The sequence below is a fragment of the Panthera pardus genome, unplaced genomic scaffold, assembly GCF_024362965.1.
Source record: "Panthera pardus isolate Hobbes unplaced genomic scaffold, ASM2436296v1 HiC_scaffold_25, whole genome shotgun sequence".
Lineage (NCBI taxonomy): Eukaryota > Metazoa > Chordata > Mammalia > Carnivora > Felidae > Panthera > Panthera pardus.
Window position 1 is genome coordinate 21,009,312 of NW_026526821.1, and position 22,587 is coordinate 21,031,898.

Below are 22,587 nucleotides of genomic sequence, written 5' to 3' on the forward strand. Positions count from 1 at the left end.
TTTCAGAGAATCCACAGTGTTAGTGATCAGGAAGGCAGGAGGACACTTTGACTAAGAAAACGAACAGCTGAATTTGTACTAAAACAAATACTTAGTGAAGTCAGTAGAAAGTAAAATGTAATGACTTAATGAAACTAAGGCATCGCATCAGAGAAGCTATAAGATGTGTAGAAGAAATTAACCCAGGGATAAACAGTGCAAAGTGACAAGGACAGCGTCTGTCCACGGTGCACTTCCCACGTATCAGGCTCTCTCCATGTAATGGCCCTCGGAACCATTGCACCAACCCTGCAGTGGAGGTATTGTTCCCATTTCAAAGACCGGAAGACTGAGACTCAGAGGTAAGGAACTTGGAAGGAGGGCTGATATTCTGGTGGTTGGTGGCTAGCCTCTCTTCTGACTGGTCTATGCCTGTGCCATGATGGTTAGGTAATTTTAATATCTTCCCTGCTTGAAAAGAAAAAATAATAGCCCACTGTTGACCAGAAGCCTTACTGCTAACATAATATAACAAAAACAATGGATTCATGCATCTTTGTATGTTATATGTACTATATTCCGTATCCTTGCAATAAAGTAAGCTAGAGAGAAGAAAATGTTATTAAGAAACTCATAAGAGGGGCACCTGAATGGCTCAGTTGGTTAGGCATCCGACTTTGGCTCAGGTCATGGTCCCTCGGTTTGTGAGTTCAAGCCCCACGTCGGGCTCTGTGCTGACAGCTCAGAGCCTGGAGCCTGCTTCAGATTCTGTGTCTCCCTCTCTCTCTGCCCCTCCCCTGCTCATGCTCTCTCTCTCTCTCTCTCTTTCTCTCTCTCTCAAAAATGAATAAAGGTTAAAAAAAAGAAAGAAATTCATAAGAGAAAATACACTTCTGGGACTGTACTGTATCGAAAAAAAATCCACGGATATGTAGACCCATGCAGTTCAAACCTGTGCTGTTTCAGGGTCAACTGTAAACTCACCCTAAGTTTCATAAAACCTGCCTTCCTAAACCCCTGTGGGCCCAGCCTTCCCTTTCTTGGTGAGCACTCTCTCATTTTTACTTCCCCCAACAGCTCCTGAGCCAAATTCCCACCAGCAACTGTCCTGTCTCCTCTCCTCCCCTCTCCTCCCCTCTCCTCTCCTCTCCACCAGATGAAATTCAGTAGAGTTAGCCAGGAAGTTTCCAGATGCCCGGGGTTTCGCTAAATGACACTTCTGTGCATTAGGTAGCCTTTGAAGTCCCTCTGTCCTGGGTCTGTGACCTCCCAGGTCAGCACGCGGCGAGGAACAAGCCGCATTGGACTGCCTTTCATTACTTTCCTTCCTCCGCTCTTTGATCGCCAGCCAGCCTCCCTTCTGATTCTCTCCCCTTGGCTCCTCTGGAGCGTGCAGCACTCCAGGCAGACCTCTGCTTCCCCTCTGACCAGCTGTATTTCCACCGAACACGGTCAGTTCTCAGTAAGCCACAGACGCGATGCTCTGAAAGTGATGTTACTGTCACAGCTGAATTTGTCTCCTCGCGATGAAAACACAGGTTCACTTCGTGAGCCACTTCGGTCTATCCTCAGACATCTGGGGCCCTAATCACAACCCTGCACTCAACATTTCCCCCAGCAAATTACCGAAAACCCTCCCTATCTTATACCTGGTGTCACCCGGGGGGAGCTGGTCTCAGGATTTTCTTCTGGCAGTTTTTCTCCCCTGATTCACTTTCATTTTTTGTTTTTTAACTTAAGACCTCATGCATTTACTCAATAAATCAATAAGTATTTATTGCCATCTACTATGTGCTAGGCAGTAAAATAAGGGGGCTCTGAGAGTCCCTGAATGAACCAAACTATTGATCAGAAAGGTTCTGCTTTAGGTAATGGCAGAGTAGCCTCTCACATATAATTATTATAAACCACACACGCGCACGTGCGCACACACACACACACACACACACACCTATCAGAAGGCACTCGGTTTGTTCAATTACAAGCATACAGAAAATAGAGGGGAATCAACACCCGTAAGAAGGAAATGGTGACTTCCGTGTTTTTATAGGGTTTTCCCCAAGGACAGAACCCAGTTAACGTTCATGGTGGCTACAACGTGGATGGAGACCTTTGCTCTTATTGTCTGAGCAATTAGAGGGCAGAATTCAAGTGACTACACCTGGAAAGTGAGGAGACAGGTCTCAGAAAATAGCCACAGGACAGTAGCCCCGAATTCTGAGTATAAATTCCACCCAAGTTTCTCTGAATGACACATGTATGGGGGGAGGTTCCAAGCAGCTCAGCTAAGACCAAAGGAACAGAACAAAAGATTCCAGCTGTTGTCCACACAGGGGAAACTGAGTTCAGAGTTTGAGTTTGGTCAAGTTAACTGCCTGATAAAACAAACGAAGGAAATCATTACCGTTCTGGGGAACATAATAAAATCAACGGTCTCTTCAAGTCTCGCTCACAATGGTTCAGAATGTCATCCAAAATTACTAGAAAAAAAAAAAATTAAAAACAAACAGGAAAACGTGGCCCAAAGTCAAGAGGAAAGGCAATCAACGGAGATCTACCCCAAGATGCCCCAGATGTTGGAAGTCAACAGATAAGGATTTAAAGCAGCTACCTGTAACTTTGCTCGAGGGTGTAAAAGAACACAAATGAGCAAATAGAAACTATCGACACAGCAAAGAAGAAGACCCAAACTCTTCATGAGATCAGCTAAACCCCCACCAACGCCTTCCTCGGCATCCTGCCTCGTGCTTTCCACTAAGGACAGTCACGAAGTTCTCTCTCATACTGAGTTCAGTGACCCTTTTTTGAGTACCTTCCAAGTGCCAGGTATTGGGCAAGCTTTGAGGGGCAAAAACACAACACAGAATCTTAAACCCTGGTCCCAGAGACCAGATTGGTCATCTGACAACATCTGTTGAGACCACCAGCCCCTTCTCAGCTCCTTTCCTTCTCTGTCAGGTCTTCAAGTAGGAAAAGAGAGTAAAGTCCCACTGTGGCCTCTTTCCAGCTTCCAGATCATTCCTGACGGCACCATGTGCCCGACAAAAAGCACACACAGGAATGAGGGGCAGGCTGTCAGACCTCCGCAGTCTCCTTCCACAGCAAAAGCATGGTCCAGTGGCTGATTACAGTCAGTGGGTCTGTAAAAAACTCTGCGTACAGACATCAGAGGGAGTCGACGGGGAGGCCCTTCTTCATCCTGTCGTATTAAGAGGTGTTTTCCTTTTTCTCTGTTTATTTTGAGAGACAGAGAGACAGAGAGCATGTGAGCGGGCAAAGGGCAGAGAGAGAGAGAGGGAGGGAAAGAATCCCAAGCAGGCTCTGCACTGTCATTGTGGAGCCCAATGTGGGGCCCAAACTCACGAACCGTGAGATCGTGATCACCTGAGCTGAAACCAAGAGTCGGACGTGTAACCAACTGAGGCTCCCAGGCGCTCCCTGCTTTTTCAAAACCTGTGAAGAAAGAAGTTCTCAAACTCGGCTCCACATTGGAATCACCTGGAGATGCTAGGAACTTAACATTAAGACCGCAGAGCAAGACTACTATACATCCACGAGCACGGCCAAAAAAATTTTTAAGACAGAAAATAGCAGCTCTTGGCAAGACTTCTTATACACTGGGAATATAAATTGGTACCACCACTTTTAAAAACCGCTCGGCAGTTTTAATCCAGCAGTTTCATTCCTAGAAGTATACCCAAACAGAAATTTCTACATACGTTCCCCAAAAGGCACGTAGAAGAATGTCAATAGCGCGGCTTGTGATTGTCCTAAGGTATGTAAACTATCCAAAATGCCCACCCTCAGTAGTCTAGAGAAGAATGGCTCAGTCACACTAGGACTCACACCTAGTGTAACCTCCACAATTACACCCGTCAGTACGGAAGATTCTCACGGCGTTAACCAAAATAAGCCAAACACACACAACGGTGCATGCTATACGATTCCATTTAGGTGAAATTCAGCAGCAGGCAATTGATCGGCATAGCGGTTTTGGGGTGGAGGAGCTTCTGGAAAGGGACCTAAAAGGGGCTGCAGGAATACTGGTGAGATTCTGGTTTTTGAGCAGGATCTGGGCATCTGCAGCCAGTGAACGATTCATTCACTTCAGGGTTGTGTACTTTCCTATATTTGTTTTACCTTAATAAATCATTAAAACTAAAAAAAAAAAAAAAATACTGATGTGTGTGGGGCCCACCTCGAGAGATTCTGGTTTAATTGGTCTCGGGTGCAGCCAGGCATTGCCATTTCGAAAAGCTCCCCAGTTGGGCTAATGTACATCCAAGAACCACTGTGTTAGAACTTGGCAACCCTCCTTACTACTTCTCGGAGCAAACAGTGCTGCTGCTTCTCCAGAAAAGTCTAAAGCAAGATGTTTTCTGTCGTAACACCAGCAGCTCCAGAGATGGTTAATAGGTGTCACGTGGGGAACGGGGGTTTCATGGTCAAAGATGTGATTTTAAAAATTCTGATGATCAGCTTTTATTGGGCACTTAGTGAACTCCTAGAGCTAGCTTTCTTGCTTCGTCCCCACTGTCTCGTTCAGTTAGCACAACAAGGGGTGCCCAGGTGGTTCCGTCGGTTGAGCTTCCGGCTCTTGGTCTCAGCTCAGGTCTTGATATCAGGGTAGTGAGTTCAAGCCCCACGCTGGGCATGGAGCCTACTTAAAAAAAAGTAATCATCACAACAAGCCAATGAGGAAGGTACTGTGAGCCCTCCTTTTATAGAAGGGTTGAGCACAGCTCAGGGGGGTTAAGAGATTGCCAAGTTTACACAGCCAGGAAAGCAACAGGGCTAGGATCCACATCCACATTGGCCTTGACACCAAAGCCCATGCTCTGAACCGCTACTCTAGACTGTCTCTCCAGGAAGTGCCTGACTGTAGAACTCACCAGAACTTTCACCAGGCTAATGTGAGCTGTGGGTTGCCGAGACAGGATCGGGGAAGGCAGCATCTCCCAAAGTGGTTCCCTTACCTCTGGCCCACCACAGACACCACTGGCAGAGTGGTCATTCTGAAACTAAGTCTGATGCCACAGCGCTTCCCTCGTAAGGAAGCATTTCATGGCTCCCCATGGCCTCCAGAGTCATGGGTAGACGCCTCAGTCTCACAGCCCATCTGGTGTCTGGCCTGGGCATTTTAGCTTTATCTCTGGCCAGCCCAACCTCCCTCCCCAGCCCCAACCTGCTAACGCTTAATTTTCCAGCTACACAGAACCAGACCGATGGCCTCATACCTCAGCAATGGTAGCCCCCAGGGGCCGAGACTCTGCTGTCTCGAGACTCTGCCACACACGGATTCACTGCAATCCACACAGCCAGCCTTGAAAGACAGACATGATTGTCCCCAACGGACAAATTGGGAAATGGAGGCTACTCTTGAATGGCCCAAGCCACACTTCGAAAGGGGCAGAACTAGGATCTGAACACAGACTCGGGTTTCTCCGCTCCACGGCCCGCACAATTTTCACTACACCACACCCCCCTCCTCACCTTCCTTCATTCTGTCCCACAGGGTGGCATCACCCTTCTGTCCCTCCACCTGGCAGACTCCCCATTCTCTGAGAGCGGCTACAAGCACTGGGATCATATCCATCATCACTGAAGTGCTTTCCAGGCACCAAGCTCAACACCCGCTTTGTCTCCTTTACACAGTATTGTCTCAATGCTCCTTTTCTTCCCTCTGGATTGTTCTTTATCTGCCCTGTGCCAAATGGGTTTCATTCTCCTCCTCTCCAGTTCCAAGGCACGTGACCACATCTCCCCTGTGGCGCTCAACCCTCTGTAGTAATTGTTAGTTTCAGATCTGCCTCTTCCCTTGGACGAGATGCCCTCCAAAGACAAGGGATACATATCATTCCCCTTTATGTCCCACCACACAGCCACCCCAGCAGGCAGTAGGTGTTCCATTGGGACGACAGTGGACAGGAAATCAGGAGACCGAGAGACTGAAAATTCAGAGATTATTCCATCCATGCGTCACAAGGAGTTATCCTGGTTTGGAACCAGCGCTGGAGAATCAAACCAGACAAAATAGATCTGGCTGATGGGGGGAATGGGGGAACACTGAGGAGTCAACTCAGGACACCCCTCCCGCGGCCCCTGCCACAGAAGGGTGGGATAAGATTGCCCCTAGCTTCATGGGCTCTGTGTGCCCCCGCTTAGGTGATTTGCTGTAAAATGATGCTTATGTTCATCCCCACAGTGTGGTTTCAGATATTCTCAACTGCTCCCCACCTTGTGTCATACTTAAATCATCCCAAGTGAATGAAGAGACATTGGGACCGTGGCCCCAAGCAAATGTACAGCTATGGCCTGGCTCCCCATAGTCTACAGATGGGCAGACTAGGTGATCATACCCCTTTCTAAATGGTTCTGTTCTTTTCAAGTAGGAGGCCCACTTACAAAACAGAGGCATCTCTGATGTCCTCCCATTCACTGAATACCCTTTCTGTGCATCTGCCCCACGGTGGGTACCGTCCGGAGTTCGTCTCCTCCTAACCCCTGGGGAAACCGCCCATTCCTGCCACCCACGGCCAGCCTCTGCGAGGGCCAGCGTCGTGGGTATTCGGATCCAGCTTTCTGCTCCTTTGCTCTCACTCTTTCTGGACTAATGTGCACGTTTGCCCGGGCGTGAGTGATCGGTAATGAGTGCTACAGACTCAGTGGGGATTCTGCACCACCTCCTTCGGACTGATGGGTTTCCATGAGCAAACCTGGAAACCACCAAAACGACTCTCTGAAAATTTCCTATCTCCCCACGTTCCTAGCTGCCTGCCTCTTCTGCTGCCCCCACTAGGGGTAAGCTGCAGGATTTTTCTGCTTCCAATCAAGTCGTTTTCTTCTGAGGATTTCAAGTACCCCTTTTGCCCTCAGGACAGGGTGTATTCTGTATTTTACAAGTTCATCTGTGATGTTCATGCAGATAGAGTTTATCGAGCAAAAGTTAGCTTCGTTTACGCATTCCTCTGGCACGCTTGGACCACACTGCTTGGTTTTTATCTTTCCACGTGTCTGCTTCCTCCAGAAGACAGGGATCAACCTGAGGGCAGAAACTGGCTTCGTTTAATTTTAGATCTCTAATCCCAAGCTTAAGGCCAGGTAAAATGTAGTTCTTGAATATTTAACAACGCTTATGTAGGCAGAGTCTAAAAGGTTATAAAACCAGAATCAACGTGGCCCCTGAAACATTCTTTCCAGTTTATTCCTATTGGACTGGCAAAACCATAGTTGCGGGAAGAGGGTGGGGAAGAGGCATCTGCACACACTGCTGAGGGGATAGAAAGTGGTCTGGCCTCTTGGGAGGAGAGTTTGATGATGCCCATCATAGTTCAAACTGCAGGGAAATTTCCACAGGGATCACATCGCGCCAGGGTACAAAGAGATATGCTGCACCGGCAAGGATGCTGTGACTTCACAGCTCTAGTAGGAGAAAAACTGGAAACAACCTTCACTGTCACAAGGAACTAGAAAATCCATTACGATAAATGCTTATTCCTGGAGTACCACATAGCCCTAGAGACAGAGGTATGTTGACATGTGCTAAGATAAATGAGCTGAAAGGGGGAGTTTCAGAAGCATGCTGCAGAGGTGTGTTAAGAAAAAAGGACAGACACATAAATGAATAGGGGTTTGTATGTATGTATATAAGACATTTATGGAAAGTTTCAAAAACATCCAGGGATTTCTTCTGGGGAAAAGAAATGAGTGGCTGGAGATGATGGTTGGGGACATTTCACTTTCTGTTTTCCATATTTCTGTACTATTCGGATGTTAACAATGATTTTGTATTCTTTTTATAACTAAACAGGATAAAATGCCGCAATAAGAAAACAAAAGCTTGGCTTTATATGTAAAAGAAGATAACTGGGGGGGCGCCTGGGTGGCTCAGTCGGTTAAGCCTCCGACTTCAGCTCAGGTCACGATCTCATGGTCTGTGAGTTCGAGCCCCGCGTCGGGCTCTGGGCTGATGGCTCAGAGCCTGGAGCCTGCTTTCCGGTTCTGTGTCTCCCTCTCTCTCTGCCCCTCCCCCGTTCATGCTCTCTCTCTGTCTCAAAAATAAAATAAAAACGTTAAAAAAAAAATTAAAAAAAAAAAAAGGAAGATAACTGGGGCGCCTGGGTGGCTCAATCGGTTAAGCGTCCGATTTCGGCTCAGGTCATGATCTCGCGGTCCGTGAGTTCGAGCCCCACGTCAGGCTCTGTGCTGACAGCTCGGAGCCTGGAGCCTGCTTCAGATTCTGTGTCTCCCTCTCTCTCTGCCCCTCCCCTGCTCATGCTCTGTCTCTCTCTGTCTCAAAAATAAATAAAAACATTTAAAAAAGAAAGAAGATAACTAATGAAATTTTGGAGAAAATCTTCCTTATTTCTTTATAAGGCAATAGGCAATGTCTATAAAGCAACATTCGCTCTCTGTCCAGTTCATGAGGCGCCAATGATGTCTACAGAGTTCCAGAAAGGAACCTGGAGACAGGGACAGACACCGAGAAGGGCCAAGAGCCCTGAAGGAAATAAATATGGGAATGCGTGCCTTTAGTTGCTCTTGGATGACAGAAAATAAAGCCAGTTCTGATTGAGACTCTGAATCAGTCTGGGAGCCAAGAAATTCTGAGAACTCACCAAGCTGGAATGTACATGAGGCCTCTGACCAGTGCCAAGAAGTAAAGGCTAGGGATGCCTAAGTAAGTAATAGACGTAAATAAGTAATCTGGGTGAGCTCAGGCCCCAGGGACATAAATGACCCAGGACTCTGCACACCTATCCCCTCTGTTCTGAAGGGATGCTCCCAGGGCAGACGTGACGGATGCTGATGTAATCAAAATTGCAGATACTATTGAGTACATCCTCTGCATGGAGCAAAATGGTTAATCATGCCAGCCTATTCTATTATTGTCCCTATTTTACATGCGGGGAATTGAGGCTCAGCGGAGTTAAGCAAGTAGTTTGCTCAAGATTACAGTAAGTGCTAGAGGCGGGGATCAAACCCAGGTCTGACTCCAGGGACGGCCAAGGCCACTGCTAGCCTTTCCCCTATCTGGGAAAGAAATAGAAAAAGGAACTTCCTCGGAGTCGGGACAGCCCCGAAGCGCAACGGCGTTTTTACCCAGAGAAACGCCAGAGAACATAATGATTTAAGTGCCAGCACACTGAAGCCAGACGTCCTGAATTCAAATCCTGACTCCCGCACTTAATGGCCATGTGACCTGACGTAAGTCATTGGACCTCTCTGTGCCTCGCTTTCCTCAGCAGTAAAATCAAGGTCGCCGTAATGCCCCCTCTACAGTTTGCGAGGATGAGACTAAAGGGGTTAAATAAACAGTGCTTGCCTCGTGATACGTACCAGATGTTGACGATTATTATTACGATTAAGAAAAAGGTGTCCTTCCTTCCAGGCAGATGCAACCCTGCAGGGTGCAGAGCTTAGCAAGTGGGGCAGACGAGGTTTCTGCCCCCTCCCTGTGCCATCGGGCAGTGCACAAGTCCACAACCTCACATATCACGCCTGCTGAGCGATTCACTTCCACATGTAGCCATTCTTTCCTCCCGGCTTCCCCTCTGCCAGCCTGGCTGTGGATCAGAATCTCCTGGCCCACTTTTTACAAACACAGATTCCCAGGGCCTGTTCTGATACAGGCGGGTTGGGCTAAGCAGGGCCTGAGGATCTGTATGTTCAACAAGCCCCAGGTGATCAGTGACGTGGGAACGGCATGTCCCTGGACACACATCTCTGGAAGCACCAGACGTCCCCACCTGTTCCTGCCCTTGGGAGCAAGCGGCCTCGTTTTCATGTTTGGTCCCAGGTCTGGACACACGGAGAGGGGGAGCAAGAAACATGTGCCCCTGCAAGCCAGCCGGCAGAGCAGATGGCTGGGCCAACAGGAGTGACGAGCTGAGTGCTGTTGTGTTTGCGTGAGTGACACCAGAGACCCTTCCCCTGGAGACGTGGGCTTCCCCAGACCCTTGCCACTCAAAGTACAGCTCACAAACCAGCAGAATGGCTCCCCCTTGGGAACCTGTTAGAAATGCAGACACTCAGGACCCAGACCTACTAAATTAGGTTGTGCGTTTTACAGGAACCCCCAGATGACTCATGAGCAAGTTTGAGGCACATTGTCCAAGAAGGCGTCCCCCATCAGAATAAGTTCTAACTCGTGCGCACCTCTAACCTGTCCAAGCACCCTCTGGGGCCGATCTTTTCCTTTGGACTCCCAGACAGCCCCAGAAAAACAGCTTTGCATAGCCCAGATCCATGCTCGGCAGCCAGCCTAGGGCTCACAGTGAACCTCTGCTTAAATGAGTTACTTATTTCTAAGTCGGCATTAAAATAAGCCTTCCCGGGGCACCTGGGTGGTTCAGTCGGTTAAGCGTCTGACTTCAGCTTGGGTCATGATCTCATGGTCCGTGAGTTCGGGCCCGGCATCAGGCTCTGTGCTGACAGCTCAGAGCCTGGAGCCTGCTTCGGATTCTGTGTCTCCCTCTCTCTCTGCCCCTCCCCTGCTCATGCTCTGTCTCTCTCTGTCTCAAAAATAAATAAAAACATTTTAAAAAATTTAAAATAAGCCTTCCCAATGAATTGAAAAAGAGACAACAACACCAGCCTCTGGAATTCTGGGGCGTAAAAACATTCCCTTCTTTTGTACGGAGTTGTGACCCCTGCTTCCCTGGCCAAAGCCATCCAAAGACATCAAATAGCCCAAAGAAAACAAGCCGTGTCTTCCTGTTGGCCCAGCTTCAAGTTATCAGGCAGATTTCACACTGGAGCTTGACCTCATTAATCCAAAGCCTATCACATTGCTGTAAATGTCAGTGGAAAAATAGCCATTCAGTGGGTTTCCTTCATTCCACCAGAAAGGGAAAAAACAGGAAGGCAACAGCAGCTGTGGCCCAGCTTGGCAAATCCCAAGGGCCCCGCTGACAGGGCGTTCCTTGTCGGCACCTAGTTCGCCTGCCCCGGCCGGCTCGTCCAGATAAAGGTGAGTCCTACGGGCACGTGACCAAAATGCACTGGTGACTGCAGCAATGGTTCAGATCAGTTGGGCCCCCCAGCACCTGCTGGCGAAGGAAAATAGCTTGGTCTGAATTTCCTTGGCCTGCATCACCAACTGGCCATTTATCATTCAGTTTCATCTAAATCTCTCCTGCCCATTCAAAATGTCCTACAAGCCAAACCTCTGGGACTCCAGGGGACACAAGGCCTTCCAAGTCCTCATTCATCCTTTTAATGCATATTGATTGTCTCCCATGTACCGGGGCTCCATGCTGGGCAACCGGGGACACAGAGCTGAATGAATTAGACACAGTCACTGACCTTATGAGGCTCATAGCCCAGTGCAACTTTCCTCAGCCTCGGCACTATTGACATTTGGGTAACTCTTTGCTATGAAAGGCTGTCCTGTGTGATGCAAGAAATTCAGCAGCATCCCTGGCCTGTACCCGCTAGACGCCAGTAGCACCCCCCCCCCACCCTGCACCTCCCCAGTTGTGACAGCCAAAAATGTCTCCAGACATTCCCAAAGGACTCCTGGGGGCCGAACTGTTACCAGCTGAGAACCACTGGTCTAGCGAGTAAGACAGACTCAAAAAGTAATGACCACAAATAACCATATGATCACAACTACGATAAGTACCACAGAGGTCAATGTTGTGGATATTATACCGATGTCATCTACGACGTGGAAGCCAGGTTTTCTCTGTATGATTACAAGTCTTTATTACAACTCCGAATTATACATATTATGTATATAGTATATATGATCTGTATTTCCAGGTGGAGAAATTGAGGCTCAAGGAAGCGAAGAAATTGCCCAAGGCCCCAAAGCCAGTGGAAGGCAGAACCTGGATTTGAACCCCAGCCCTAAACTCCGCCTCCTATGGAAAAGGAAATTTGAGCCTTTGCCTTCTGAAAACAGGTAAGGTCACGTGACACGCGCGCGCGCTGCACTGACCAGCCGTCCTAAAAGACTCATTCCTTCCTAGGGGGTCCCGGTAGAACTCAACCACCACCTGCCACATCAATGGGGTTACAAACTGCCTGCCTCAAGGCACATTTGTGGGACCCTACGGGCCAAGGGATGCGGCCCTGAATTCTGAGACATCCAAGAACACCTCCTCCCCTTTGCCAAATGCCTGCCCACGGGGCCTCCCCAAAAATCAGGGCAGGGAGAGAATGCAGCAGTGTCCAGGCAGCCAGAGAACTCCCCACCGTGACCCATCTCCAAGGTGCCTACTGCCCAGCATCCAAGGGTGCACAGTGGAAGAAACCAGACGTTCTGCATGAGTGAAACATTTAGCGATTTACAAGGAGCATGAGTGAAGTGGTACGGGACAGCACGTGGAAGCTTTGGAGACCCCCGACATGAGTTCCTGCCACTTAGGAGCCCCAGACCCCTTAGCGAATCGCCTCACCCTTGGTGCCTCAGTGTCCCCTTCTGTACAACAGGGATAAATGCATCCACTTCAAGTCAGTCGGTATGAGCATTCCATGGCAATGCAAGCAAAGACCTTGGACAGTGACCAGCCTCCAGGAAGTGTACCGGCACCTGGTACAATGTTATAATCAATAAGGAGCCAGATCACGGCACTTCCTCCACGTACATCCCCTTCCTTCAAATGAGCTACTGAGTCCCAGGAAGAGAGAAACAGATGAAGAAGTAGGAAAAGCATCTCGGGAAGAAGGAGGGGACCTCCGTGCTTTCCTAGTAGACGGAAGAGGAAGGGACAGCTAACATACTGGCAGATGAGCCCGGGGCCAGCCCTCCCTCCCGTGCAGAAGTTAATCCTAGACTTTCTTGGGTGTGCAACCGGACAGCCCTCCACAGGCCGCAGGGTGCCTGCTTCGGGTCAGCGAGTGTTTAATCATTTGGGACCCCTCGGAAGGATGGCCTCTGCCCACCTCCCTGGCCTCGCCTGCCGCCCCAGCGTCCGTCACGCCCTATGGTGATGGCACTCCAGCCGCGGCCTCTGCCCACTGCTCTCAGAGACACCAAGCGCTTTCAAGCCCCTGTGCTGTTGCGCAAGCCGCTCCCTCTGCTCAGCCTGCCCGCCCCTCTAGTACCCGCCACCTGGAAAACTGTCTCTGAAGGCTCGCGACGCGCTCCCACAGCAGCTTGCCCACCTGTCATCGGTCATCACAGACTAGTAATAATAGCAACTAACATGTGCAAAGCTCTGATTAATATCTAAAAGGCCCTGCGCTGAGTTTCTTACCCAGGCATCTGCCCATCACCAGCCAGCAGCAAGGTGGCAGCTTCAGGAGGGAAACCTGGGTTGGTTAGCCCCGGCCACCTGTCCACCCGCCCCTCGGCTCTCCCCTCCCCTTCTCACCAGTGAAGCTGTTATCCCACGGTGTCCTCGCTATCTGTTTCCAGGCCTGCCTCTCCCCCGCAGAGGGGAGCCCTGATTGCTGCTTGATTCATCTTGAAATCCCTCGCTAAGCACAAGGTCTTACAACGGAGTAAACATCTATCGAATGAACCCACAAATCCTGGAAAATGGCAGCCAGATGTGAGAGGCTAACTCACAGACTTCCTGGGGACAGGCCCAGGCTGGACTCCAGTTCCCAGGAGTCAGGCCTCCCCAGCCAAGAGGCTTTCCCTGTCCTGAGAGCTAGAGGCAGAAGTGGTCTGACTCCCCCAGACTGGAGGCGGTGGGACCTTTGACAGCCCAAGGCAGAGGAGGAAATGGTGGTGATGGTGACAATAACCATTTCCTGCATTCCTGCCCACACCAGGTGCTGCACTAAACACTTTCTGTGCATTATTATCTCACAGAATCCTCACAACCCCACGAAGTAGGCAGTGTTATTGGCTCCCATGTTACAGATGAGAAAACCAGGACTCAGAGAGAGCAGTAATTTACCTGTCATCACACAGCCTTTAAGTATCGAGCTATCATTTGAACTAAACCTGCCTGGTGCTCGTGGTCTGCAAACTTTGTAGCTTTCTGCAGGAGGCAGGCTGGTCCAAGCCCTCCCTGAGCCCAGCCTCTAAGATGTGCTCGGGCTAAAGAAGGTTTGTCCTGATCTCTGCTGGCAGAATGCCCTGCGGGACCCACCATACGCCAAATGGTTCAAGTCCGAGGTGCAGGCAGGGTACAGGCTGGGGCAGCTAGTTGGGGGAAGGCAGCAAGGTTGGGTGGGGTTCTTGAGGGTCCAAGTACGGCACAGGAATCCAGGAAGGTGCCTTCCGCCATCTGCAAAACCAGGCTAGCTGCAACCTCTGTTGGCCAGAGAAAGGTCCCTCTGGGGATGGGGCTGGTTTTGAAAAGAAACTGAGGCCCTAGTTTCCAACAGTCCAAATGGGCTCTGCCGAAAGGTTCTGGCCTTGGGGAAAATCCCACCTTCCTGAGTCAGCATCCCCTTCCCCCTGTCCCTCAGGCTCCCAAACAGACTTTAGCAGCTAGATTAGGATTTAACCTTCCCTCCAGCACCAGTGACCGGAATGAAGTCTGAGCATACGTTGGCCTTGCCCGCGTGTCCTTCCAGGAGGCAAGGAGCCTCCGCACGCTAACCAGGGAATGTGCAGGTGAATGTCCCAGTGGGAGGAGGTTGACAGAGGGACAGGGAGGGTCAACTGGTCTTCCTGAAGGAGCCACTGCAGAGGCTGGGACCAGGAAACGGGTCAGGAAGGTTTCAGGGTGGGCGACACTGTTGGGTACGCTCCAGTTGACCAGAGGGTTCAAAGTCGAACGTCCAGAGTGGCCTGGGTGACATCTTGTCTCCAGCATCTTGCTGGCAGGGGGGGAGAGAAGGGGCCGGGGAAATCTGTGTGGGATGGCTCTGTGAGCAGGCGGCGAGCTGAAAGGACTCGCTCACCAGGGCCCACAAGCCGCCTGCAGGCTGGAGCTTTGTGACCAAGCTGGGGGAAGATGTGGAAACTCCCCCGGCCCCCGCAGAACCACCCTCCAGGACTCCACGGGCTGCTCCTGCCTAAAGGAGACACACCCCACTCAAAACCACTAGGAAGGGCGCCAGTATTTACCTAAGAGCATTCCTCCCGACCCGCTCCACTGCACCAAGCACTTCACGTGGGTCCCCTCGCCACCCCTGCCCACGGCCTGAGTATTAGCCCCATTGTCTTAGAGGCAACTGAGGCTCCTGGAGGCCAAGTGCCTTGCCTTCCAGCCCAGCGCCAGTCACTGGCTGAGCTAAGAAGCTTTATTACCAACCTAGGGGGAAGCCTCCCAGATGGAGGGTTTTTCCCCTCGCTGGTTCACCAGCCGCAGGAAATGGCAGGGCACTCAGGAAAGTACCCCGTGGGCTCAGGCGGCTAATGACAGGCCCCTTCCAGAGACAGCCCTGCGGGAAAGGGAGCCTGGTACCTCGGGGCCCTGGGTCCTCCACAGAGGGCGATTCAGAGGCGGCACCTGGTGCCCGCGGCCGCGGGGAGCTGGTGAGCGCTTCTGACAGCGAGAACAGGGGCCCATTATGTGGAATCCAATCACATGGGCGCGCAAGCAGCTCGGCTTTCGGTTCTGAGAAGCGCTTATGCAGCCACCTCTCTCCCCGCTCCCGAGTGCCCGGGAGTCCCGGGTCCCAGGCTTTGAGCGCGGCCCTCCCGGGAACACCGGATTCAAAGCTCGCCTCGGCTCAATCATCCGCTCGGGGCTGGGAGCTGCATCAGCAGCGGCTCCCGAGGAGCCGGCTCCAGACTGGGGGAGGAGGAGGGAGGGAGGGAGTCTGCATCAGGGAAAGGAGGCTGGCAGCGGGCGCCTCCCCCTCCCTGCGTTCCACTCGGGCGGTCTGGGCAGCTCAGCCTGGGCGCTCCGGGTGACCTTGGGCAGACCCCTCCGCGCGACCTCTTTGGGGCGGGTTGCACGGGTTCTGCCCATCCCAGGCTCTCGGGGGCGCTCCTCGGGCCGGAGTCGGGGCGCGGGACTCGGGAGGAGAGGCGCGCTCCTGGCGCGGGGACCCGGCAGCCCGCGCACGGCGGCCCTTTGGAGAGGCCGGGAGCACCTCCCGCGGGGAAGAAGCGCGCGGGGTCTCCCGGGGCCGGCGGGCGCTGTCAGCTGGAGCCAGCGGCGGGGCGGGTCCGCACGCGGGGGCGCCCGCCCTGGGGACCTTTCCCGCCCGGGCAGAAGCGCTCCCTGCGGGGATCTGGCGCCGCCACGCGAGGGGGCGGCGCCCCCACGGCGGGCCCCGAGGCTGGGCGCCCCGGCCGTTTGATGCTGGTTGTGGCTCCCGCTTCGCGGCACCGCGACCCCCGGCAGAAGCAGCCGAAATCCCACAGGCTGCCCCAAGAGCGGGCCCCGGTGGCCCCGGCCAACAGCCTGCCGATGCGCCCCCTACCCCAGCCTCGTCGTAGGCGCGCCAGACCCGGAGAACGCCCCCACCCCAGCCCGACGCCCCGGCCTGCGCTCCCCGCACCCGCCGTTCCAGCGCCCCCTCCCCCAATTGCCTCCAGCCGCCGGCCCTTGGCCCACGCGCCCCACACACCCCCAACCAGACCTTCCGCGGCTGGGACCACCTCCCCGCCGCGATCCTCATCCCCGCCGGCTCCAGCCAGGGAGGGGCGGCGTCGCCGGGGAACTCACCCGCTCTCCCTAGCCCGGCCCCGAGCGGCTCCGGCCCTGGCTCTGTCAGTCGGTCCCCGAGCCGCAGCTGCCGGTGCGGCGACAGAAGCTGGCTGAGCCCGGCCGCCAGCCTCCGCGCCGCCCCTCGGCTCCTCCCCCTAGGCGGGGCCTGAGCTCCCGGGAAGTGGGTGGGCACGCTCACCCTGCTCCTCCCGCGGTCCTGGGAGCTCGCAGAAGGGTCCCGGCACCCTGGGGGTGCGGGCCCCTCCACTGAGCAGCGGAAATCGAGGGCCATGGACGTTGCCAGGCTTCGGAACAGTCGTCCTTACAGTCTTCCCCCCTTTCACGCCCTCTCCTCACCATCACCAAACGCGGAAAGGGGGAAGCCCAGGACTGCATTCCTGCTCCCATTTCGTGGAAGGGCATCATGAAGCCCAGAGGGGAGCAGTAACCTGCCCGAGGTCATACAGAATCAGTACCAGTGCCAGAAACCCAGGTCTCCTACCTCGAAGGCCTGCGCAGCCTGAGTCTGAAGCCTTTCCGGGACCTCAAGAAGCCCAACTAGGCCTTGCCCTGGGGACAGGTTTGTGGGGGCAGGTTCCCCAGACGGGGCGGGGGTGGGGGGTGAGGAGAGATCGGTGGGAGCTTGGGGGTTGTGGCCTGCGACATGGACTGTCATCATTTCCTCTTTCTGTAAAGAAAGGAGGCTAAGGAAGGAGGAAGGAAGTGGTCGCACCTTCGCTGACGTCTGTCACTGTCTGAGGTGTGCAGCATCCAGAAAGGGGCTGCCCTCCGGAGATCTAGTGGTAAAAATGAAAAAACGAAAAGCAAAACACACCGAGGTGGTTTCGATCATCGAATTCGAGCCTCTTTCCGGGGCTGAAGGCCTCAGCACTCTGAACACCATCTTTTTTTTTTCTTTTTTTTTTTTTTTTTTTTTACAGGATCTAACTATTTTTGCGTCGCTGTTGAGAGGGCCCTACTCCCCACCCCACCCCCCAGGAAGAGAAGAGAAAGTTAACAAAGGGAAAAAACCCATACCAAAACATTCTCTGGAATCCACACTCCCTGAACACTGGCTTTAGAACAATAGCATTCTCTTGTCCACAAAGGGCCTTGTTTCCTGAGCTTTCTCCGCCTCAGCTTAGAGCCCCAGGCAACCCAGGGCCAGTCAGTGATGGTGCAGACAAGGTTTAAGTTTGGGGAGTTTTGGGGTGATGCGCAGTTTTTCACGCCCCAGCAATCCAGTTTGAAGGAAGAATTCCTCTTGGCCATCACACTAGCAATGTCCTTTTGCGGTGGCCGGTAGAACCCGAGTTTAGGGATTTCCTGTTTGCTAAGGCAACTCGGTAACCTTCCTTGGGGAAGGTGAAAAACTCAGGGCTGGGCTTGTTCCAGGCCCTGGGGCCCCTCAAGTCCTCTGAAAGCCCCCTCCCTCATTCACCACCCCACCCACCCCCCACCCCCCCCCCCCACCCGGGCTCCAGCTGTGAGCTCAGAGGGCTGGAATCCATCTAAGGCGGGTATTGAACTTGGAGCCTATGTTCCTGACATGAAGCCCTGAGGATGGGCCCAAATCCCCATGTTGTATTGTTCATTCACACCTTTCACCGTATCAGATGCCAAAAGTTCCGGTGCACTCACGCTTCCTGATTTCAAAACACAGCTACAGTAATCGAGGCAGTGAAATATGGGTACGAGGACAGATATGCAGACAATGGGATAAAACTGAGAGTCCAAATATAAACCCTTCCACCTACGACCAATTAATTTTCAACAAGAGTGACAACGCAATGTAATGAGGAACCGATAATCTTTTCAACAAATCTTTTCGTGCACAACTGGATGTCACGCTGGGACAAATGGATTTCCTTGTGCAGAAGAATGAGGCTGGACCCCTACCTCACACCGTGTACAGAAATTAACTCAAAACAGACCAGACTGACACGTAAGAGCTAAAGGTGCAAAACACTCATCAGAAAATGTAGGCATAAACTGTGACCATCGATTAAGTAATGGCTTCTTAGATGTGGCACCTAAAGCACAAGCAACAAAGAAAAAAAAACCAGAGAAGTCAGGTCCTATCAAAAAAAAAGTTTGTGCTTCAAAAGTTGGGACATCATCAAGGTACCTACCTGGGTGGCTCAGTTCGTTGAGCGTCCAGCTCGGCTCAGGTCACGATCTCACAACTCATGAGTTCGAGCCCCGCGTCGGGCTCTGTGCTGAAAGCTCAGAGCCCGGAGTCTGCTTCAGATTCTGTGTTTCCCTCTCTCTCTCTGCCCCTCCCCTGCTCACGCTCTGTCTCTCTCTCTCTCTCTCAAAAATAAATAAAAACATAAATTTTTTTTTTTAATTTGGGACACCATCAAGAAAGTGAAGAGAAAGTAACTGTTATGGGCTGAATTGTGTCCCCGCAAAAATTCACATGTCTAAGTCCCAACCCCCAGTACCTCAGAATTAACTGTATTTGGAAACAAGCCTTTAAAGACGTGATTAAGTCAAACTGAGGCCCTTAGGATAGGGCCTGAATCCAGTATGACTAGTGTCCTTATAAATGGAGAAAAGGACATCCGGGATGCACACACAGAGGGGAGACCTTGTGAAGACATAGACAGGGAACGGATGGCTACCTACAAGCCAAGGAGAGAAACCTTGGGAGAAACCAAATCTGCAAACACCTTGATCTTGGACCTCTAGCATCCAGAGCTGTGAGAAAGAAACTTCTGTTGTTTAAGCCACCCAGAATGTGGCATTTTGTCACAGCAGCCCTAGCAAACTAATACAATAGCTCACCAGATGGGAGGAAAGATTTGCAAATCATACATCTGATAAGGTCTTGTATCTAGAATATGTAAGGAGCTGTTACAACTCAATAATAAAAAGGCAAACAGTAAAAACCTTGGTCTGCGAGTAACTCGTTCTACGAGTGTTCTTCCAGATGGGCCAACATTTCTAATAAATTTTAACTTGATTAAACAATCGATGTCTTGCAATACAAGTAGTACCTGATGCCAAAAGTCACATGATCACAACTGAGCCAATGGTTCTTCTCTCCCTCTCCCTCCCTCCCCGTGGGATTCTGGGTGATTGTCTCTCATGCTCAGATGCTTGGTCTTAACGCCTCAGTGCTTGGCAGAAATCAGTGAGTTTTCAGAACGTTGGAAGGTGCCCACAACAGGCACTACTGTATTTTTTGTCACTTCAAAGCATCTAGGGACAGTCCTTTGCTTTCCCATACAAAAGTAAGCTTAGGAATGCTTTGCTTCATCCGGGGTCAGGCTGCCTGCGGATAGAAACCCTTTCCTCTGCTGCCTTATTGCCAGTTACGTTACATACAGTATATGACTGTGGTCAACATCCGTGCGAGTGTCTACGATGGCCCCCGTGCAGAAGATTCCGTTGAGCCAACAGACAGCAGTGGTTCCATTAGTGATAGCGACAGTCGTCCTACACAATAACCCTCCTCTCTCTTGTCTCCCGCACACCAGCCAGGAAGGTTTTCAAAGGTAAGTGCGGGTTAATTTGTTTATTTTTCTTTACATTTTGTATTTTCTTTGTTATTTTGTTTTATATTACAGTATCGTAATCATTTTTATATGAATATTTTTGGGTTGTGGAATGAATCATCTGAGTGTCCCTTATTTCTTCCAGGGAAATTTGCTTTGATATACAAGTGCTTTGGAATGCAAGCATGCTTCCGGAACAAGTTATGCTCGCAAACCGAGGGTTTGCTATAACTCGATTCAAAATTTGACAGAGAATCGGAATAGACATTTCTCCAAAGAAGATACAGAAGTGGCCCGTAAGTGCACGAAGACATGCTCAACGTCATTAGCCATCAAGGAAATGCAAATCAAACCTACGATGTGATCCCATTTGAAACTTAATAGGAAGGCTGTGATCGAAACGACAGGCAATAACAAGGGCTGGCAAGGAAGTGAAGAAATTAGACGCCTCATACATTGCTTGGAGAAATGTAAGATGGGGTCATTGCTTTCAAAAACGGCCCGCCAGTTGCTCAAAATGTTAAACGTAGAGTTACCAGATGATCCAGAAATTCTACTGGTAGCTACACAGCCGGGAGAAATAAAGGCATGCCTCCACACAAACCTGTGCACGAACCTTCACAGAGCATTCTGCACAACAGCGCCAAAGTGGAAACAGCCCACATGTCCATCGTCTGTTGGATGGGTAAATAAAATGCGATATATGTCCACACAATGCGGTATTACTTGGCGATCAAGAGGAACGAGGTACCGATACATACCACAACACGGACGCACCTCGAAAGAAGCCAGACACGAGACCCCAGGTTGTACGATTCTACTGGTAGGTAATGTCCAGAACAGGCAAATGTATAGAGACAGAAAGTAGATCAGTGGTTGTCTGGAACGGGGAGAGGGTTTGGGGGGCAAGGGGAGCATGATTGATCAAAGGCACTAGATTCTTTTGGGGGTGATTAACATACTGAAACTGATGCGGTGATGGCTGCCCAACTATGAATATACCAGAGCCCGCTGGATGGCACACTTTATTTTTTTTTAATCTTTTCAATGTTTGAGAGAGAGACAGAGTGTGTGCAGGGGAAGGGCAGAGAGAGAGAGAGAAAGACACAGACTCGGAAGCAGGCTCCAGGCTCTGAGCTGTCAACACAGAACCTGATGCGGGGCTCGAACTCACGAACCGTGAGATCATGACCTGAGCCGGTCGGATGCTTAACCGACTGAGCCATCCAGGCACCCCTGGATTGTATACTTTAAGTGGGTGAATTGTGTAGTATATGGATCGCAATAAAGTTTTCACCAAAAAAAAAAAAAAAAAAAAAGTTAAACTGGTCCCTTGAAAGCAACCAGAGGACTGTGTCTCCCAGCCTGTCCCCTGTCCCCAGGCACCAAAGCCCTGCTTTATATTTTGAGCTCACCTATGGTCTATGAGACATTAGGATACAGTCCAAGGCCAATGAACATTCTAATAGATGGCGGGAAATCTTTGAGGACCTAAAAATAAACGGATTGGTCGCAACATATAAAATCTGACACATCGGTGTTTACAAATACAGAATTAAATATCTACGTAACTTTCCACTAGTCAAGTGCAGCTCAAGTGAACTCACAGTTACATAATTACACAGGAGGTAGAACGGGGGCTCATTATATGGTTGTTATGAGGTAAAGCAAGGGGGCCAGAAGAAGAAAGGCCCAGAGGCTCCTGAGTCTGTGGGAAAAATGAGCTAATCCCACTCACAGGGATTCATTTTCGAGGTTATTTGAGCCACTGGTTCTTAGTACCAGCCGGTGGGCAGGTGCCGGGCTGGCTACATTCATTCATTCAACAAATACGTCCTGCGATGGCTGGCCCCCGGTGAGCCTTGCTGGGAGGCAGGTGCTGCTGGTGAAGGTGTCGGCAGGAGAGCAGGGAGTGCAGAGGGTGCAGCGTGGGCTCCGGGGAAAATGAGCCAGGGTGGTAGAAAGGCATGCTGGGTAAGCGTCCTGGCTCCACTGTGAACCTGCTGGGTGGTCATTTCCCCTTCCAGGGTGTCAGTTTCCTGGTCGGTAAAACTCCTTTTGTACAATACTCGCACGGGTTTGTGTGTGTGTGTGTTTTCCCACGTCCTCGTGCTTTTGAGGGAAGTGACCTTTCTTCGACCTCTTTTGTAAGCTTCCCAAAGAGCACGGTCAGAAATGTTTGCACACAGTGGGAGCCCCATAGAGGTGTGGAGGGAACACTAGATGTTCTCGGCTAGCAGGTGAGCTCCGTGCTGGGGATACTGTGAGTTTCAGGGTGACTGGGGGAGGGGGCGGACGGGATTTCATTTTTATATTCCGTTTACAGAGAATTCTCGTAACACGGTGCCTTTCGATCTTGGCGGTACGTTGGAATCACTGAGGGAGCGCTGGAAAGGATGGATGCCCCAGGCCACTTGAATCGGATTCTGGAGATGCGGCTCCTACTTTTAAACACACACTTATTGGGGTGGCTGGGTGGTTAAGTGTCCAACTTCAGCTCAGATCATGATCTCACAGTTTGTGAGTTCGAGCCCCGCATTAGGCCCTGTGCTGATGGCTCAGAGCCTGGAGCCTGACTTGGATTCTGTGTGTGT

At 51.2% G+C, this 22,587-nt stretch overlaps 1 protein-coding gene across 3 annotated transcripts in view; it reads right to left on the reverse strand.

Moving 5' to 3' along the window:
- The window catches only part of PPP1R16B (protein phosphatase 1 regulatory subunit 16B), a 100,082-nt gene extending 83,072 nt beyond the window's left edge, over positions 1-17,010 (reverse strand). The window contains exon 1 of one of the 3 annotated variants that reach the window (XM_053890257.1): positions 16,993-17,010. Coding sequence is in view for 1 of the 3 variants with exons in the window: in XM_019458506.2 (XP_019314051.1) it covers positions 16,509-16,782 (274 nt within the window). In the remaining 2 variants the exon portion in view is untranslated. Of the gene's footprint in view, positions 1-16,508; positions 16,798-16,992 lie in introns of those variants that run through there. The other 2 variants (XM_019458506.2, XM_019458507.2) reach the window with 2 other exon arrangements.
- Between the last annotated feature and the right edge of the window lie 5,577 nt (positions 17,011-22,587).